This window comes from Bactrocera tryoni, chromosome 2, assembly GCF_016617805.1.
Source record: "Bactrocera tryoni isolate S06 chromosome 2, CSIRO_BtryS06_freeze2, whole genome shotgun sequence".
NCBI lineage: Eukaryota > Metazoa > Arthropoda > Insecta > Diptera > Tephritidae > Bactrocera > Bactrocera tryoni.
In genome coordinates, this window is record NC_052500.1 from 76850377 (window position 1) to 76872234 (window position 21858).

A 21858-nucleotide genomic window follows, 5' to 3' on the forward strand; every position below is an offset into this window, starting at 1 on the left:
ATATTGTAGGTCAGTGAAATAAGAGACAGCAGCTACGCTGGTTAGATCATGTCGTCCGAATGGATGAAAACATTACAGCTCTGAGAGTATTCGGCGCAGTAACTGCCGGGGGAAACAGAAGAAGAGGAATATTTCTACTCCTTTGGAAAGAAAAGGTGGCGAAGGATATTGCGTTTATTGTATTTTATAACATTCAGTAATCTCTGAGAGCCATATATTTTTATATAATAACATACTGATGCCATTAAAAATCTATATAAATGAAAGACGACTTCTCGGTATACAAAGTTAACCAAAAAACTAGTTGCTTTTGTAATGATCATTATGGCGAATCGATAAAGGAGATTAAACGTTTTATTTACTGTAACTGAGGGATTAGGGTTTTGAATGTCACATAAGCCATAATTATAATTTAAGGCTGATATATATATTTCTGGCCTAATAATGAAAATAGGAATATTTATCAACGAAAATGGTTTTATTGTTTTTCAAAATATTCTCCATCAAGATTTATACACTCTTGTATGCGCTCAAACCAATTTTCGAAGCACTTTTTCCACTCCGATTGAGACACCTCCAAAACATAGTTTTTGAATGCTTCGACAGCGTCTTCTGGCGACGAAAATCGTTGACCACTCATTATTTTCTTGATGTGTGGGAATAAAAACAAGTCATTGGGTGCCAAGATGGGCTGTACGGAGGATGACCCATCAATTCGACGTTTTGGCCGGTCAAAAAGACGCTGGTTTGAGCCGATGTGTGAGAGCTCGCATTGTTATGGTGCACAATGATTCGTCTTCTCTTGTTCGTTTTTCGAATTTCTACGAAGACTTCAGGCAAACAAAAGGTGGTGTACCACTCAGAATTGACCATCCTACGTTGCTCAAGTGGAACAGTCGCCACATGACCAGTTTTGCCGAATAAACAGGCGACCATTTGCTTCGAAGTGCTTCTTCCAAGAACAACTTTCGTTGGATTTGGCTCGTCTTGGAAGACCCACACGGTCGATTACTGTTTTGTTTCGGGCTCATACGCATAGATCCATGATTCGTCACCTGTGACGATCTTATAAACGTCTTTTGAAGCACCGCGATCGTATTTTTTCAGCATTTCTTCACACCAATCTACACGAGCCTTTTTTTGAGCGATTGTCAAATTATGCGGGATCCAACGAGAACAAAACTTTTTTACGGCCAGGTGTTCATACAATATCGAATGTATGCTGATGGGAGAAATGCATAGGCATGCCCCTATCTGAAGATATGTTACATGACGGTCTTGCATTATCAGTTCACGTACGGCATCGATGTTTTCTGGCACAACGCCTGTTTTTGGACGGCCTTCATGGAATTAGTCTTTGAGCGAGCGTCGGCCACGATTGAATTCGTTGTACCAGTTTTTCACAGTGCTATAGGATGGTGCTTCATAGCCACGCAAAGATTTTAGTTCATCGATGCACTCTTGTCGTGATAATCCACGTCGAAAGTTGTGAAAAATGATCGCACGAAAATGTTCACGAGTTAATTCCATTTTTTGGCCGAGAATGAATTTTTTAAATCCCTGTAAATAAAACAATTCACGATTAAATGACAAAACGTTCTGAGTGATGTTATGCTAAAAAATGTCAAACTTTCCAATGGAAAAGTCAGATTGCACCTGGCAACACTTAGTGTTGCTTAGGCCAGAAATATATATAGCAGCCTCCTAGTGCTAAGACCGAACTTGAAGCGTAGGTTATTTTAATGATGAGTTGATAAGAGTTTGGTGAAATGGTATGCTTTCTCTCATATATAGAAATTCTGTTAGTGCTAAAAGAGCACCGGTTTGTCAATGAAATCTGCTTAGGTTGGGTCAGAAGGTCGATCAAAAAAGGAATATGGATCCCACCTGGAGAGCTCAGATTGCTGGTCCTTTGTGATACCAAAATACTCGTATGTATTAATCAAAAATACTCCCAAAAGTCGTCAAAGCACTTTGAGCCTGCCCCAAATTTGTTGACGAGGCTGATAACTATTCCGGATATTTCGCCAAGTTCGCCGAAAATATGACTGTTGATATGATTAAACTCAGTCTTGCTGGGCAATGGAGGAGTAAGCGCCTGAATGTTTCTGTTCCACCTTTCTCCATTCAACGTTCACAGTTAGCGTTTGTCAATATTTTCAGTCTTGCCGCATGAGTGCCTATTGTACAGTGCTCAGTAAGAAGACCTACGATTGCGGCGAGATGTACCTGACTGACAGCAAGTAGTTTAGTAGATCGCCTGTGTTCTGCACTAGCTCAGAATGATCTCGCGGTTGCACAGCAGCTAGTTGTGAAAAAATGCCCCCAAAGCTCAGGAAAAGTCTTCAATTAATATTTACAATTAATAACAATAAATCATAGATATCAAAGAACAATATCTTTATGTTCTCAATACAACTTCCTGTTTGAAATAACTCCACCGAGTGCAAGCAAGCATATTAAAGGCTGCAAACATCAAAGGAAAAACGGCACACATACACTACTACAAACACACATATTTATACGCATACATTAGCATAGAATCGAACCAAGAATTCCAGCAGCTTTAGCTAATCGAAAATCAAAAACAACACTAACAACATCTGACGCCCTCTCCCGGCACACCAATGTGTGGCACATTATCCCATCAGCTCAGGCGCTTCAGTCACGCGCTCACAAGCGGGTTTGTTTGAGTTTTACGCAACTTTTTACCAACTTTTGATTTGCATGCCTCTTATGAGTCTACCATAGAGCGAGTGTTTTTTTTATTTTTGTATGAGTATTTGGGATTTGTTGCCTTTTTGCTGATTCGGCAAGCGCTGAGACACACAAGCGCACAGAGCAGCGGCAAACTTATCAAGTCAATCAAGCTGCTGGCATGAGGGCGCGCGCCGGCTAGAGGCGCAAAGAGATGCAAATGCCGCAAAAATACTCGCACAAAATCAATTCAAGGGTATAATTGCGATAATCTGCTTTTAAGTAGTTAAATAAATAAAGTTAATTTGAAGAAGATGATTTCAGTTGAACTTATGCCACGCATTTATGTCTAGAGCGGTTGGAGAACGCTAGTGAGAGTGGAATTAAGGGATGGGTAAAAGAAGTTGCCAGATGTGTAGATTCAAATTTTCTAACAATAATACGATTTGGCTTGAATTGCACTCCTGCTCTCTGAGAGTACTCATCACCACCGCGGTATAAGTGAACTGTGGGACGGAATTTCAAATTTCAAAGCCACAATCAAAATCAATGGTTTTCGTAAAGGTCGAAAGAACAGCTGGTACGATGAGGACTGTCGTATCGCGGTGGAGAGAAAACATACAGCCTCCCTCACAATTGTGCGATCGACCACAATTCTTCTATTAATTTTTACCACGAACGGGGAGGGATAGATACCGAGATTTGAAGAGTCACCTGCTGAACGGCAGTGAAAGTAAACACCTGAAGATGGCGAAACTGATTCCCCGATCGATGACCAAGGCATAGACGTTCCAATTATCCGTCTGAAGGACAAGAAAGCTTTTTTGAAATATATATGGTTGTGTGATTTGCCCAATCCACAAAAAGAAGACCCCACAATCTGCAATTACCGTGTCTAATATATATGGTCTTATAGAGCGTAGTGTGTGAAAGACTGAAGCTTGTCAACAAACTGATTGGACGTATTCAAGGTGGCTTTATACTTGAAAATCGAAAAAAGTGAAGTCCTCTCTCAACGAACAAAGAACAAACTCAACAAATCCCTCATCATTCTAGTCCTGTTATATGGTGCGAAGGCAACGACATTATCTGATGAGTTGGCCTTAGGAGTTTTTTGCGGAAGATTTAGGGTCCTTTGGGCATTGGCAACGGCGAGTACCGCAGTCGATGGAACGATGACCTGTATGAGATGTACGGCGACTTCGTGTATATACAGACGGATGGATAGACAGACGAATATGTCTAAATCGACACAGAACGTAAAGATGATTATCTACCTATACATATATATATCTTATAGGGTCTTCGACGTTTTCTTCTGGATACTATAAACATTCTGGACAATCGTAACACAAATAGAACACTGAAAAGTTTGAATGGTTCTCCATGAAGCCAAAAAGCTTCAAGAAACTCTAAACATAAGTAACTTTCTTATACGAATTCTTTAAGAATTATATTTAGAGCTTTATAACAGTACTATTATATTTTGAATTGCACATATAATTATAACTCACTCTTCTAATATTTTGTGTACACCTCTTCCGCGTACTTTCGCTATTTATTTAACTAATCTCTAACTCACTTCTTTTTACGCTTACTGCTTACAGCCGTACAGCATGAGCGCGGTCCGCGTAAGCCCAAACTGCATCCACAACTGCACCACCATCACCCCCATCATCCGCATCATCATCATCATCATCACCATCACAACGGCATGCCACATCACCATCCCGGCCATCATCTGCCCGTCTCACTGGTCACCAATGTGTCGGCTTCCTTCAATTACACTTCACACATTTCCACCCACCCTGTGCAGGGTTTCCAACCACCAGCACATCCGACCGCCTTCCATCATCCCGGACATGCGCTGGCGCAGCATAGCGCTTTACAAAATGGCGCCGTTGCCGTGCCACCACATCCCCCATTGCCATTTCCACCGCATCTTTTGCCGCATATGCATCACAATCTCATTGCGGAGGCCACCAGCAAATTGCCCAACATCTCGGCCGCTGCGACAGCCACAACAGCCGCCACGCTTGTGGGTGCGGTGAATGCTGCGGCGGCAGCCGGACAGCCACAAGCAACGAAGCATTTGCCGCTGTCACTTACCACCGGCATGCCCACTTATGACCTGACAAATAGTGGCGGTTCCTCCGGTGCGGCTAGCGGTGGCGCTGCCAGCACCACGAGCTTGGAGTTCTATGCAAAGTCAACCGTCACGACGCACAACTATTCGTCGCCGTCGCCAACGCCTTCCATACAGTCCATATCGAGTATTGGCGGTCGCAGCTCGTTGGGCAGCGAGAGTCCGCGTGTAAATGTGGAGACCGAAACACCCTCAGCAACACCGCCGTTGTCGACTAGCGCCTCACCGGTGCCCTCGCCGACGGACACTAATGTCACCGGTGGCCCGGCCTCGCCGATTATCAATATCAATGGCAATAGTAATAACAACAATAATAGTGAGTCCATGGACAACAACAATGATAACAGCATAAACAATCAGAATTGTAAGCCGGGTAGCGGTGGCAGCGGCAGTTTGACTGCCAGCAGTGGCACGCCATCACGTTCGACGCCGCTCTCCAGCCATTCGCCACCAGCTCATCACAGCGTTGCTGGCATTTCTAATAGCTCAAGCTCGTCGGCCGCTGCTGCGGCGAGTCAGGCTGCGGCGCTCTATGCAGCGCGTCAAAACGGTTTCCTCGAACTCTTACTCAGCCCCGATAAGTGTCAAGAGATCATACAATATCAAGTGCACAATTCAATACTATTTCCGGCGCTGCCACAACAATTGATTGGCGTAGACTCGCGTCTGTTATCGTGGGAAATGCTGCAGGAAACTACTGCACGTCTACTCTTCATGGCTGTGCGTTGGGTTAAGTGCTTGATGCCTTTCCAAACGCTTACTAAGAATGATCAACAATTATTGCTGCAGGTGAGTCTATTTGCTGGTACGTTTTATTGTACTTTAACCCTATAGATAATGGAGAAAGCTACATGAAGGAATAATTTGAAACTCCGATTTTTGGTAACAGCTCAGGTTGACTTAAGTTAGATGGGAACTTTTAAGATAGATAGATTTGTGTACTAGATGTTAGAAATCTTTCGTCCTTATTTCAGTTTTGATTTCTTAGTTTAAGCGTTGGTTAGAAATAAGAACTTGAGGGCTTAATTAAAGAACGGCGTTAAGACTCTTGAGAGTGATCACTCCGGTGGAAGAACGATTATGTAATCTCTCCCTAGACTTCGTTCTGAAAATTCTAAAGACTTTGTTGTGACGAATAAAAATATCCTATAGTCGGAAAGTATTTAAGTTAAATAATAATGACTGATCAAAGGATCGCATTTGGACTGTTAAAAGTAGTTCCTTGTGATGCCATAAAGATAACACTCGGTGCTTGAAACTTATAAATCAGCAAAGCGCTATAAAGCGTCATAAATCCAATAAAAATTTGCATAGGCGCTTAACTTCTATTCCCACCAACTCGGTGGAACAACAGAAAGTGTGAGCTCCCAAGCTTTTAACCCTTGTCCACGCAAATGCGTGAAACTCAAGAAGGAAGTGCGGATGTGCTTGCACCTCGTCTTCTTCCGTACAGCTTTTGAAGCTGGTGTCGGATAAAATTCTCAACCTTACAGCTGGACGCCGATAGGACAATAGCCTGTTAGAACCCCTATAACTATAAGCAGGCAAGCTGAACTGGGGGCAAAGAACTCACTGGATCGCTTACGATCGATCTTGAACCAAAAGGATCTTGCGACAGCGCATGAACCGATGGTAGCCCAGCATTAGCCGAGTTTCCAGAAAGCCCAGCTATCCATTAGTAGAACACACGGGGAGAGGGGAGCACCGACCCGTTCCCATTCTTCTGATAGCGGGGCTAGAGTAACTTTTCTTGTCAGCTCAACATCTTTACACCTGTCTGTGATTCTGCTGTGATCCATACTAATTTGAAATTGAAATCTAGGTTAGGCATTCCTTAACCACTCTTAAACGCACGGTTAGTGAGCTCAAGGCTAGTATCGTCTGCCTGCTATAAGATTGGATGGTTCTTCTCTAAAGGAGGCTACGCACCCCAGCAGTAAATCTTACACTACTTTTATGACAGGAACCTCGACTTGAAAGATTTTCTACTACAAGACAGTTTGTGGTAATTCCAAGACGTACAGTTTAAAACGAAGGATTGTCGGTGGAAAATGTTTAGACGAAAATATTACTCCTTTAGTAGATTTTAGTGAAGTAACTTTAGTCGGATCGATTGGTAGCTTTGAAGAACCACATCAAATCTCATATATTTTATAAAAAATTACTAACTTTAAGTCTTTCTTTAAATCGTAATTTTACAAATATGTCAATATATTTCTCTTCCCCAACCATGCTGCCACAGGAATCGTGGAAAGAGTTATTCCTACTCAACCTTGCACAATGGACGATTCCACTCGATCTCACACCCATACTCGAATCACCACTCATCAAAGAACGCGTACTCCAAGACGAAGCCACACAAGTGGAAATGAAGACCATACAAGAGATACTCTGTCGCTTTCGTCAGATCGGGCCAGACGGTAGTGAGGTCGGCTGCATGAAAGCGATCGCACTCTTTGCGCCGGAAACAGCTGGACTCTGCGATGTGCAACCCGTCGAAATGTTGCAAGATCAAGCACAATGTATACTCTCCGATCATGTGCGCCTGCGTTATCCACGACAAGCGACACGTTTTGGACGTCTACTGCTGCTGCTGCCATCCTTGCGTACCATACGTGCCGCCACAATCGAGGCGCTCTTCTTCAAGGAGACCATTGGCAATGTGCCGATAGCGCGACTCTTAAGGGACATGTATTCCATGGAGCCGGCGCAGGTGGACAACAAATAAAGTGGGTAGGCATTAGAGAGGTGTTGAAGTTGGTTTCTCGAGCATAACTGTAGTGCTAATGTGAGCACTAAAACCAATAAGATTTGACACGAAGTGGACATTGAAGCCGGTCATGACTCCTGGTGCTCTTCTTCGATATCGCAGGTAACTCGAGCTCCTGCTGTTCTTCCCACTGATGTTGTTACTGCTGGTACTGAGCTCTTTTTATTATTATTGTTGCATTCAGCTTCCATTGTCCTTACATGTGTATGCATGCGAGTGGCCGCGCCCAGCTGTCGAATTTCACATCGCTTCCGCGCCCTGCTTCTTCTTCCGCTTCCAGCTGTAACCACGCTGATATTTTATGTTGATATGACACACTAGTTGTTGTTGCTATTGCCATACTAACTACGAATGCTGTAACTGTATTTTTCTAATGTTGCAACGTCGCATTGCCAAGCGCTCACCGTACGCATGTGTGCGCGTGTGTGTAAATAAGGAAGTAACGGTTAAATAAAAATATAAGCTTTGTATATAGGTGTTTATGTGTGTGTGTGTGTGCGCTCGAGTGCTAGCAAATGATTTATTCCGCTGGCAATTGCTTTATTTGCTTTCCATTCGACATTTTGCCCGCGACCTATACCGCGAGCGCCGCGTTTTTTACCGTTAGCTGTTACTTTTGATCTTTTTTCTGTTCCCTTTGCGCTTATCATATACAATTTTTTCCTTTTCATATTTTTATTTATTTTTTGTATTTCTTTTTGCGCTCTTATTTTGTTATCATCACAGCGTCTCACAGCTCACCTGTACCGGCACCCAACGCTGCCAAGCTCAACTATCCTGCCATTCCCCCTCACTCAGTTGCTTGCTTGACGTTTTTCTTCTTCTTTTTCCCTTCGTGTGCATTCGTGCCCATATCCGTCGGCTATTTATGCTCAATCTCGCTTTGGAAAAATGTACGGACTTTACATTTGATATTTTAAATTTATGATTTTTTCCATCTTCCGCCTGCTGCCTCCCTTTTACCTTTGCTTACCTATTGGCCCGCCTCCCTCCAACAAATCCTGCTTTTCACTTCGTCGCCGTGCCGTTTCGCGCTTCGCATTGCATTGCAAGTTTAGAAATAATGAAAAAATAACTTTGCCGCCGGTCTTTCTAAATTCAATTCAATTGTGTGGACACTCCGCACACACTGTTGTTGCGCGCATATCAAAACAGTTAGTCAGCAAATGTAGCACGAGAAAATAAATTACCGAAAATCGTCGATAAATGGCGAAAAATCGCGCTTGCACCTCGCACAGCTGTGCGATTTTATTAACTTGTCGATTTATACAATAGTTGATTTCATTTAATTTCGTATTTTATTTGGGATTTTTATATATTTTTGGGCCACAAAAAAATTCGCATATTTTTTCAAACACCTGAAAATGCAGTTTGGCTGCAAAAAAAACGGAAAATAAAAATTTTCAAAAATATTTCAATATAATATAAAATTTAATGTTAACACCAGCGTTGTTATTTTAATGTGCAAAAATATGACGAATTCGCGAAAGGTGAAAATAAACGCAAAATCAAAAATATATGAAAATAAAAAAAACCTTAAATACCGTAGTCTTAAGCAAAAAAAGAAATCGCCCAGTGGCATTCAAACTATGCTTGTAATATATTAATTATAAAATACTCAATTATCCAATATTATTATAGCCTTGTACATATGTACATATTACTATTAAAATTACAAATTTAAAGCTGCGTTAATACCGAAAAGTAGTTACATACATATGTTATGATAAGAATTTAAGGTTAGGAACGTTTAGAAGCAATCAAAATATTTCACAAGATTTATTCTTTATTGGCGTAGGCACTGCTTACACGATTATAGTTTGAGAAGCTTATAGGACACATAATTGTGGTTGAAGAAATGCCGACAAGCAAAGACTACCAGCAGCAAGCATTTTTCTTCATCATAACAATTTCTTACTAAATCAACTTTTTAGTTTGAGACGTGGAGATTTAAGGCGTTATATCCACTTGAAGGTCAAAATATTTTTTTTTTTTTTTTTTGAAAACTTTTTAATTACCTTGATGTTGTAGTCGTTCTCCTGGAAGACCTCTCAAAAAAGGTGAGGGTGAGCTTAAGGCTGGACATTACCAAATAAATACCAAATATTAGTATATATGTATGTATATATATTTGCCCGTAGTTCCTAGGTGGAACATAGGGTCTCTTCTTTTTCTTAATTGGCGTAGACACCGCTTACGCGATTATAGCCGAGTTAACAACCGCGCGCCAGTCGTTTCTTCTTTTCGCTACGTGGCGCCAGTTGGATATTCCAAGCGAAGCCAGGTCCTTCTCCAGTTGGTCCTTCCAACAGGTGAAACATAGGGTCTCAATAAACAAATTATAATTAATTTTACTACTTTTCTGAAAATAAAGCAAACAAATATGCATTTTTGAACCCACCCTAATATATATACTATGCCAACTTTATTTCTGAAAAACTATTAATACGAGTAGAATATATGAAATTCAGAGTCAGTACTTCAAATTTATGGAAAGTGGATAAAAACTCTACCAATTTATGTTTTTTTCTCTCTCCCTCTCGGTCTTCTTCTCTATGTACCTTTAGGCTAGTTTCTCCTCCCCTCTTTCAATCTTTAATTCGCTCCGAGCATCAGTGTTCATAGTCTAACCTTTATTCAATTGGTCTGAGTCAGAGATAAAGAGATCCCCAACTCTCCTATCACTGGAAATGTGAGAGCCACTCACCTACCGAACTTTGACAGTTGACTGTATTGGGTAGGTTTTGACGTTTTGCAATTGGAATGACTGAACGGAAATTTGGAATAAGTTGGGCGTCCCATTATCCCTTGTCTGAACTAAGCAAAGTAATGTTAAAAGATTTTGATCAACAACATATCCATTATGATATGAGTAACAGAACTACAGGTTAAGATTGTAAAATAAAACAAAAAATTTGGGACGACTTCCCAATCGCTTGAAAATAGTATAAACATATGTAGAGTATATAATAATATTATATTAAATATAATATTAGCAATAATAAATAAATATATAATATAAAAAAACTTTGTGCTGTAAATTCAATAATAAAAATAAAAGTTAATGTGAAAATGAAAGTATCCTTAGAAAAATATATAATCAAAAAGTTATCTCATAGTAAATGTATTTCCCAAAAATATATTATTCACCGAAGCTACTTGCTAGGGCAACTCAATTATTTTTAAGCTAAATTTAGACATAATATTATTAATTATTAGAAACTAATTATATAATACACATTTAATCGATATAAAAAATAAAGTTGTTTAATCGTCAGTCAATTTAATTCAAATAAAAATAAAAGATATGCTTAAACAAAATGAAGTAAGACAATTTTATTTACAAAGAATTTGACGTGATATGAAACCTATTTATTATCATTTAAAATAAAATAATTATTATATAAAATTTGTTATTATCAAATTTAACAAAAATAATTTTTTTTGTTAATATTATAAAAGTTTCTGTTTATACTATTATTAATTATTTGGCCTACTTTTATATGAATATTTAAATTTCTTACAATGTACATTTACAACTATATTTTTGTATCTCAACCTCTTCTATAAAAATATATTATATATTTTTACACTTTTATTATATTTTATATATTTTTATAACACAGTTACACTTTTTTATTTTATTTTTCATTCATTCATTCTTTTCAAGGCTTAAATTCTTTTAATAATATTTTTCTGATCTATTAACCTATTTTTTCATGGTATAAAATTATTATTATTTTTTTTTATTATTATTATGTTTTTATATATGTTAAATTATATTTTGCTTTCCTTTTTTCATTTTAGTTTTTAATTTGGCTTTAATGGAATACAGTTTAGAGGTCGAATTCTGCCAATAACAGCAGAGTTATAAATTTTTCAAAGGAAATAAACAAAGATTCATGAGAAAAAGGGGTAAGTACAGACTAATTATTTCTATTAACTCATAGTTAAACCAGTTTCGCCCTCAACTATGTTTTCTAACCCTGAACCATATACAAAGTATACTAGAAGGAAACGTAGAAGACTCTATAAATCATATCTCATATATGAGCAAAAGACAGTAAGACTTTGATTATAATTTGAAAATTCTTAATTTATTCTTCGAAATCCTATGTCGTTCTCGTCACAGTAATCTCCTTGGCTCTAATACACTTGTGCCAACGTTTTTTCCAATCCTCAAAACAGTTCTAAAAGTCAATTTTCGGTATAGCCCTCAATGCGCGTGGCGATTCCAAGTACAACAAAAGAGAAATCTGAAAATATAATTGCAAGGTATTTTCTTCCAAAAATTTAAAAATAATTTCAAGCATCAAGAACTTATTTTACAACCAACTTATACGCACATTACTTGTATTTATGTCTTAGCAACTCCGAAAAGTCCCCCAAATTTTGTTGTTAACTAGTTACAGCGGTACACTTCTACAATTGTATACCATATACTGTTTACCAATATCAACATAATATTCGTTGATCTATTTATAAAACCCAGACATGCCTATATCCGATATTACATTTCATAACTTCAACTAATTCGTCTTTTAAGGCTTCATTTTCCATATATTGAAATACTATGTTTTCAATTCTTAGGAAATCGGTATGTAGAAGTGAATTTTTTGGTACCTAGGTTGTAGTAGGAGGAGATTTAACGGCTTTTCTAATAAGTATGATATGATGAAGGTATAATCTTCTATAAGAGTGTACAGCTGCTGGCGTACGTCGATGATATAGATATACAAGTAATCGGCCTCATTAACCGCGCCGTTAGTTCTGCTTTCTGCAGCTTGGACAAAGAAGCGAGGGCAAGACGAAATATCTACTGTCATCAAATCAGGGTCGCGGCATGGCTTCCACGTCATAACTTGACAGTCGAAACTTTGAAGTCGTAGATAATTTCGTCTATCTTGGAACCAACATTAACAGCAACAACAACGTCAATCTCGCAATCCAAAGCAGAATAACTCTTGCCCACAAAATATACTTTGGATTGAATAGGAAATTGAGAAGTAAAATTCTCTATCGACAAACAAAGACTAAACTCTACAAGTCACTCAACATCTCCCTCCTGCTATATGGTGCAGAGGCATGAACGATGACAACATCTGATGAGTCGAATCGTTCTGCAGAAGATTTATGGTCCTTTGCGTACTGACAACGGCAAATATCGCATTCGATGGAACGATGAGCTGTACGAGGTATACGATGACATTGGCATAGCTCGGCGAATTAAGAGACAGTGGATACGCTGAGTAGGTCATGTCGTCTGAATGGATGAAAACTTTCTGGCGCTGAGACCTCCACTCTGATAGAAAGACCAGTTGGAGAAGGACCACTTGAAATCTCCAATTTGCGCCAAAAAGTAAAAAGGAAAAACGACTGGCGCGTTGTTGTAAGCTCAGGTATAATCACGTAAGCGGTATCTACGCCAATAAAAAAGAGGAAGTGTCCAATATTACGTTTGGCTGTTTAGGGTCAGTTCTTCTTCAATTTTGCGAACAAAAGAAGTCATAAGCAGCCTGGTCTTTAAATTACGGTGGCTGCGGCACTTATAAAGTTTTGTTCTTCCACAATACGGACGTTTCTGGCGGATCGCTTCGTGCAAATTGAGCAGGTAATATTTTTAATTGATATTTTTAATCGTGCCGTTAGACGCCCCTGCATCGAAGAAAACCGTTAGCAAAACCTTCACATTCGACCTAACTTGGCGCGCTATTGTCGGTCTTTGCTCATGCTTTGCATGCTTCCATTGGAATGCTTGAGCTTTGGTTTCCACGGCATAATCATATACCCACGATTCATCACCAATTAGAGCTGATCTAGATCGTCGCGGACTGAGTCCAACATCTCCTAAGCAATGTCAATACGACGCCGTTTTTGTCAAAAGTGAGCAATTTTGGCTCGAAAACCAAAATACGTCCAAGCAAAAAAGCTGTCAAAAATTAATTAAACATTCAAAATGGCCGACCTTGTCAGCATATCGAAATGATATTAGGACCAACGTAACTCAACAAAAAAACCGTCATGTCTCTTAGTTTTACGCCGCTTCTAAGACCATCTTGTTAGTGTACTATTCGCGCCAACTTCTTTAGATGCTCCGTCGCCTCCTCTCTACACTTGGTATACAAAAATGTACTGAAATTTCGTGACTTTCCGTTGTAAAGTTCGTCGAATGCCGCAGACACAGCTTGGGCAAAAGGCAATAAAAATCCGTTACGGTCAGGAAATTACAAAACCAAAGACAATACCATGGACACACGCACACAAGGTATCTGACGACAGACGGTCATTTTCACTACCACACGACCATGTACTAAAGACGAACTACCTACGAGCGGCATGAAAATCGAAGCTGCAACTCCACGCTGTCGCCAACGAAAGTTCGAGTAATACTGTAACGGTGAATATGCATGGATTAGTCAAGTACAAGGCAATTCGAGGCCAACGAAAGGCCGCAGCGCTGAGCGTGGGCAAGAAGTCGGTGGAAGTATTGTTACTGTTAGAGACGAAGGCGAAGGTAAAGAAGAACTTGTGTGTGTGTTGGTGTTGACGGTATGCATGCAAAGGGCAAAAAGTTGATGGAGAAGCTTGGATAACATTTGGCTTGATGGCCGAAAAACGCGAAGCCACACATGTAAGAATCTACTTACACCGAAGTGGCGCCAAGTGAGACGATTGACCTAAGCGAACGCAGGAACCGCAGAAGCGGCGGTAAGAGGAAAGCGTGAGTGCGAAGAGCAAGAAATTAGTGTGGCAAGCAGCAAAAGTGTAGATGTGGGAGCATAAATGAAAGTGTTGTAAAGGTGCGCGAAATGACCTGAAGGATGCCATTGAAGAGTTGGCGGTGTGGCATGAAAGCTGGACACACACACATGTATATATAGGCATAAGTATATAGAGTCCTTACAGCTAGCCCGTGCATTTATGCTCATGTCCAACCTTCTAAGCCGTGTTCATCCACTCGAGTTTTTTTTTGGGTTTTTTGTGTCTTCCTCCAGTTAACCGCCTCTTTGCATGTCTACATGCTCATCTTTGCCCCTGTTGCCCGCTTGGCTTGTGCGCTCGTTTGTTTTTTTCATGTCAGGTTAATCATGCATTGATGATGTTACGCGTTAATACCTTCATGTGAGCTGGACCACGTGTTTCGGCAACGCCACGACGCCGCCAATGCAATCACACTTAACCACCCTCAGCGTCGCCAGACCTTCGTGCTTCGCTGCTTGAGTGGCGGACGCGCGGACCTGTATATACTTGCTGCTACACACAAACACTCATACACTACTTGCACATATACATATATACACATATCATACTTGCAACATGGAAAGTGCAACAAATTCAGCGCGCGTCGAAGGAAGTGGTTTACTTTAGCGCCACTCAGCGCTGGCCTGTATATGTCTCTAAGTCGGTGTGTGTGTGTGTAGTTGTAAATATGTGCTTACCGCTTTGTTTGCTCGCCAAAGCGTACTAGACCCGTAAAATTGATTGCCAACGGAAGCTGGAAAGTTGCACGTAACTTTTTTTCCTCTGTCTTCGCTATTGCTCTTATTTTTGTTGTTGCTACCATGTCGGTTGTTGAAATGGTCTCAGTTTATCGCCGCTCCGTGCACGGCTTTCACCGTTATGCCGGCGCATTTGCACAGTTGCTTGATGAGTTTGTCTATCTGTCTGTTGCAAGCTCTTGGCACATTCGTTTATATCCATGTGTGTGTGTGTATAGTGCGCGTGTATCCATGTAAAGGTGTTTAAGTTGGTATATGGGGGTATACTTTCATTTGGTGTAAATTGAAAATAGGATTTATTGACATGGCGTGTCCTGTCGCGATGCCACACTTAATCGTGCGTTGCATGTACTACGCCTTCAATGTATGTATATGTGTGTAAATATATATATGTATATACTAATATTATGTGTGTAATACTGTTTATGAGTAGTGTAGTTACAGTTAATGTGTGATTTCGGAAATTGGCATGTGATCAAATTTGAACCGGACTGACAAAAACTTACAATTTCACAAATTTAATACAAATCTTAATTAACGCCTTCAAAATCTCCAATTAAAATATAATTTCGGGATTCGTCTAGTGATCAAATTTGAACCGGACTGACAAAAACTTACAATTTCACAAATTTAATACAAATCTTAATTAACGCCTTCAAAATCTCCAATTAAAATATAATTTCGGGATTCGTCTAGTTATCAAATTTGAACCGGACTGACAAAAACTTAAAATTTCACGAATCTAATACAATCTTTGTTAACGCCTTCAAAATCTCCAATTTTCCATTCACTTATTATAAACCTTGACCAGGATGGCTTACAAGGCTTTAAGCGAACTCTCTTTCCTTCGGTTGTAGCTTATTTTAGGGGTGCATAGCATTCACTATTTTGTTGGTCAGTTCCGACTTCATATTCATAAAACCACTCTTCTTCACCAGTAATAATGCATTTAATGAATGTGAAGTCCTCAACAACGATGTGAAACAGCTCTTTTGCGGCCTCTACTCGAAGTCGTTTTTGCAGAAGGTTAAGCTCTTTTGGTACGACATCCTTCATACCCAAAAAATTAACCAAAACATTATGCAAAATGCGTTCAGTTGATTCATAAGATGTGTTGAGATACTCTGGTATATTGCTGATGCCAACTGGATCATTTTCAACCACTCTTTCTTTAATTTCTTCTGTGTTATTATTGTTAACAAAGGCGGATGGGCGATGAAGCAAGACTTCGATGACTTTATCAATCTGTTCTCATGGTTAGTTGTAACCGAACAGCAGCAAAAACGTCTCAGGGTATCTGTTAATTCAAAGCCAACCCAATGCAATAGTTTCAATTAATTTTATGCTCCTTCTATCAGCTTAGTAATTGTCTTTTTCCTAAACAAAATACAATACATATAGAAATACCCATCTCCGCCGTCGAAAAATATAGTATTGGACGAAGATTCTCGTCTGAATAGGCACCCTATTGAAGAGTTTATTAAATCTAGTTTATAAAATTGTAGCATTTAGTCGAAGCAATGTTCCGAGCTATTCGAATATTTTGGTGAAACCAGTAACTCTGAGCAGAAATACTGTTTCCAAAGTAGTCATTCGAATACTATTAGTAGGCGTGCCGATCATACAAACTAGATTCAAATCGCTAAAAGTAGAAACCAACTACTCGTAGACACCGGGTGCATACCGGGACTGACAAGGAATACGTAGTTACAAACTTAATCATTCAAGGATATACTGAAAAAGACATAATAACCGGATAATGGACTATTGTAGGCATAACCTTTCCTAGAAAAAAAAATTATATGAAAATGTTGTTGAAATCTATTAGCCGTTTGGAGTAGTCTTAAAACTTTTAGTACCTTCCATTTGTCGGCAACAACAAAATACACATAAAAAATAAGAGGAGAAGTTCGGCCAAACATATAGGGAAAATGTAAATAGCCATTAAATATGTATATATTCCGAAAGGTTTCAAGATCATAGCACACTCTTGTAGAGCTCCAGAGGTGATCTAGTGACTGATACCCAGAGTAAATTATGGAGGGAAGACTTCTCCTGCCGCTGAACAACAAACAATGCACAACACCATGAGGTGGTGAGCCCCAATTGATGACGATGAAGCGGGCGTTCCATTACCCGACCATGAATATGTTCGACTAGCAATTACCCGTCTGAAGAACAACAACGTGGCGAGGGCCGATGGATTGCTGGCCGAGCTATTCAAACATGGCGGCGAAGAATTTGTAGAACATGGTCAGACGAAAGCATGCCCGACGATTGGAATTTAAGTGTGCTCTGTCCAATTCACAATCTGCGCCAACTACCGTGAGATATGTCTCCTAAACATCGCAAATAAGGTTCTATCGAAAAAACTGTATGAAAAACTGAAGCCCATTGTCAACAAACTGATTGCACCTTATCAGTGTGGCTTCAGACCAGGAAAATCAACAAACCGACCAGAATTTGATATCCTCGCAAAACTAATGCTATTGAGCAATACCAAAAGCTCCACCAGGATCGAGAAGGACCAGTCCAAGCCGTTCGATACCAAACGAGGTTTTAGATAAGGCGACTCCCTTTCGTGTGACTTCTTCATCCTACTTTTGGAGAAAATAATTCGAGCTGCAGAACTACACAGAGAAAGTACCATCTTCGATAAGAGTGTACAGCTGCTGGCGTACGCCGATGACATTGATATCATTGGCCTGAACAATAGCGCCGTTAGTTCTGCTTTCTCCATAATGGCTAAGACAGCGAAGTAAATGCGTCTGGTGGTGAACGAGGGCAAGACGAAATATCTACTGTTATCAAACAAACAGTCGTCGCACTCGCGACTTGGCACTCACGTCACTGTTGACAGTCATAACTTCGAAATCGTGGATAATTTCGCCTGTCTTCGAACCAGTGTTAACACCAACAACAATGTCAGTCTCAAAATCCAAGGTGCTGCTTCGGATTAAGTAGGCAATTGAGAAGTAAAGTACTCTCTCGAGGAAATTCTTCAAGTAACTCACCACCGTCGTTTTGCTATATAGTGTAGAGGCATGGGTGAGTTTTCAAGAAAAAAATTCTGCGGAAGAGTTTATGGTCCTTTACGCATTGGCAACAGCGAATACCCGCAGTCATGAAAGGATGAGCTGTACGGGAGAACAGGTAGAGAAGCACCTGCCTAGACTTGGAATCTTTAATTGTCGCCAAACAACGAAAAGAAGAACGACTGGCGCGCTGTTGTAAACTCGGCTATAACTGCGTAAACGGTGTCTGCGACAATTAAGACGAAGAAGAATAAAGATTTCTTTTTAATTACATGAAAATATATTTTTTGTCAATCCGGATCAAATTTGATCAGGTGGTATATACCCACAATTAAACGAGTATATGCCTTTATATGGATACAATTTAAATATTTTATTATTTTCATCTCAAGAATCGTTTAAGTGTGAGAACCGCTTAGGGACAAGCAGTTGTCGTCCGTCTAATAATAAAATTCCCTTGCAACATCTTATACATATGTATTTATGTATATTTAATATGTGTGTTGCATAAATTAGCAGCTGAAGAACAACTTATGCAATGTAAGAAAACCTTCGTAACGGCTAACGGTAAATACCACAAACGTCTTAGCCATGTCCTTTTTCCAATGCAAAAAAGGAGTAAAATTCGCAAAAGTATAAATAAATAATACGAAAACGATATTGCTGCACATCAAACATGAGCGATAAGTAATACTAAAAATATTTATGTCTACTTAGAGCAATAATGTATGTAATGTAAGGTGCTTTGCGCACATGACAACGGAAATACACACTTACATACACGATTGTCTATAAAAATAATGTTGAAGACCTTTACAGAAGCTCGCTGGCATGCAAAATCGAAGGCTGTCAGCCAATGTGACCGCAGCACAAGCGAGTTTTCATGGATGGGTATGTATGTATGTATATGTGTGTGATATCACATAACATGTGTCATATATTAATAATATTTTATTTAAATGTCCAAGACATCTCGTTGAAGACATAAGCCCACACATCATTGCGACATCAAAATGTCTTGGCAGACATGGCGTAAGGCTTCCGCAGACATCACAATGTCATATTCTACAATTTCTTTATGTCTATGTATGCTGCAGTAACAATAGCAACAAAAGCAGCAGTAAGGTGGTCGGAGTGCGGCCAGCGAGCTGTACAATTGCGCCCAAGGATACTTGTCTTTGCTAATCCTTTAACCACACGAACACAAGCAGACAAACACGGGTTAGGCACATACAAACATATACACAGAGAAGGCACATACATATATATACTTGTATAGAGGAGGCACACATATAATATACACACATAGAATAGTAATGCAACATCTTATGTCGTTTTCTATAGCTGATTTGCGCTGCCAAACCCTTTGGCTATTCGTCATTCGCACTCAAAGTAATTCAAGTATGGACCTGCACGTACAAATATCTATATATTTATACCCTGAACAGGATATATTAGATTTGTCACGAAGTTTGTAAGACCCAGAAGAAAACGTATATATAGTACGAGTATAAGGTAGCAGTAAGGTAGCAGTAGATCCGCTGCTCCGGAGTGCAGCCACCTTTAGAGAAGTGACCATTCACTCAAATAGGAGAGCGGCGATACTGGCCTTGAACACACTTACAGTGCGGACAGGGTTGGTCGAGGAGTGCCTAACCTCGCCATCAATAGCATCGAGTGTCTTTGGGATAAGACTGGTATGAGTGCCGGGCCACAGTGGAATCACAGGCAACTGTAAAACTGCTGAGCTAGCAAGAAATGGCAACCTAGAACCGCTACCGGTAGAATGAGACCAGTTCGGTGCTCCCATTTCCTCTTGCGTTCTACTACTGAACAGCTGTGCCTCGCGAAAGCTTGGTCAGCGCTGGGCCACCACTGGTACATGAGCTGTCGCAAAACGCAATCGCAGGAGATCTAGTGATCTCTTTTCCCTCAGTAATGCTATTAGGTTGGGTATCTTACCAGACGCCGTTTGCAGAAGTTGATTGGAAGAAAATGAGGTGGAAACAATTCAACACTTCCTTTTTGACTATCCCGCATTTGGGAGCTCATGATTTAAACACTTGGGAGCACATACCATCAGATCCCACCGAATTGGCGGGAGTTGAAATTGAGCGCCTATGCAAATTTGTATTAGCAACTAAGCGTTTTGCTAAACTACAAGTCCGTACACAAGATTTCTTATTTTCCATGGCTTTATAAAGGACTACATATACCAGTCCACGTGCGATCATCGATCAGCCATCTAACCTACCTAACCTAACCTATAGTATAAGTGATTCATTCATGTTCATACGCGAACTAGTCCCTTGTTGGAACGGCCGAAATCGGATCACTATGGTATATAGCTACCGCACAAACTGGTCGATCAAAACTAACTTTTTCTATGGAACTTTTTGTATTTGTGAAGGGTATATTATAGCTTCGGTGAAACCGAAGATAACGTTTTTTCTTGTTTTCTTTTATATTTTAGATTTATATCCAGAAAAGAAGGTAGAAACAAAAACTGGAAGCGAAATTGTTGGGTATATTTTTCATTGTTACATTTCTTTGCTTTATTATCTCTTTATTTTTCTTTATTATGCCTTTATGAATAGTAAAAGTGTTAAGTCGAGCATATTTAAGAGAATGGAAGTAGCGAGGGCGAGTGTCGGAACGGCATACTTTATCCGATTATCGCATTGTTAAATTTATTGTTAATATTTTTGCTTTATTTTTTCTTATCGCCATTGAAATAGATTTTTTTCCAGAGACATGTGAAGGAATGTGCCAATAAATATAGGACAGAAAATATTTAGAGCAACAAGACACTTCAAATTTAATGGGGAATATTTATTATAATGGAAAGAACATTCTTTGGCATTTATTTTTTAAAGATTATATCTTTAAAATGTTATCCACGGCTACGTTTCAGTTGGTTCATCCGTTGATACCAATTTTCAATAACTCGTTCGAGCATTTCGACTAATAACTGGCAAATGATACGCCTAATGTTTAGTTCCAAAGCCTCAAAGCGGGATTGCCTGCCAAGACTTTAGACTTTATATATCCCCATTTGATCTTAATGGCCAATCGACCGGCCCAAAACATGAAATTATCTCCTCACCGAAGTGTTCTCCCAAAAAATCCATTGATTGCTGCGATATATGGCAAGTAGCGCCGTCTTTTTCAAACGAAATGTCGCCGAGATCACGAGCTTCAATTTCAGGCATCAAATAGTTAGCCCACAAACCACACCAAACCGTTGTTTTTTCTGAATGAAATGGCAGCTCTTGAATCTCTTCAGGTTACACTTCATCCCAAATAAGAGAAGTTTGCATGTTTACATACCCACTGAGTCAGAAATGGGTCTCATGGCTGAATAAAATTTGTCTCGGAAAGTCTTTCCATGATGAAATGGCAAACAATACTGAACAAAAATAACATGACAGCTTGACAGAACTCACGCGTGATCGGTCAAAAAAAGGCTATTGAAAAAGGTACCTTTACTTAGATCACCCATTAGAAAGCTATCATGGAAGGCGAATGCTGAGGAGAGCGGTGGGTTATCTCACCAAAAGTTGTTTTGACTTTGAAAAACCGTAGTTAAGCCAATACCGTTCGATGGTGTATTTTTCTTGTGGATGGCGGTCGTTAAAGCCGTAATCATTAAACAGCTAATACGTATTCAACGGTCAGTTCTCGTTGGCATCAATGATGCACTACGTACAG

General features: G+C 39.7%; 1 protein-coding gene across 1 annotated transcript in view; it reads left to right on the plus strand.

Moving 5' to 3' along the window:
* LOC120768870 (nuclear receptor subfamily 2 group C member 1) overlaps positions 1–7646 on the plus strand; it is a 64927-nt gene extending 57281 nt beyond the window's left edge. The window contains exons 4-5 of the mRNA XM_040095625.1: positions 4305–5632; positions 7086–7646. Of these exons, the coding sequence (XP_039951559.1) occupies positions 4305–5632; positions 7086–7571 (1814 nt within the window). The 3' untranslated portion in view covers positions 7572–7646. The remainder of the gene's footprint in view (positions 1–4304; positions 5633–7085) is intronic.
* The last annotated feature ends 14212 nt before the right edge of the window (positions 7647–21858 follow it).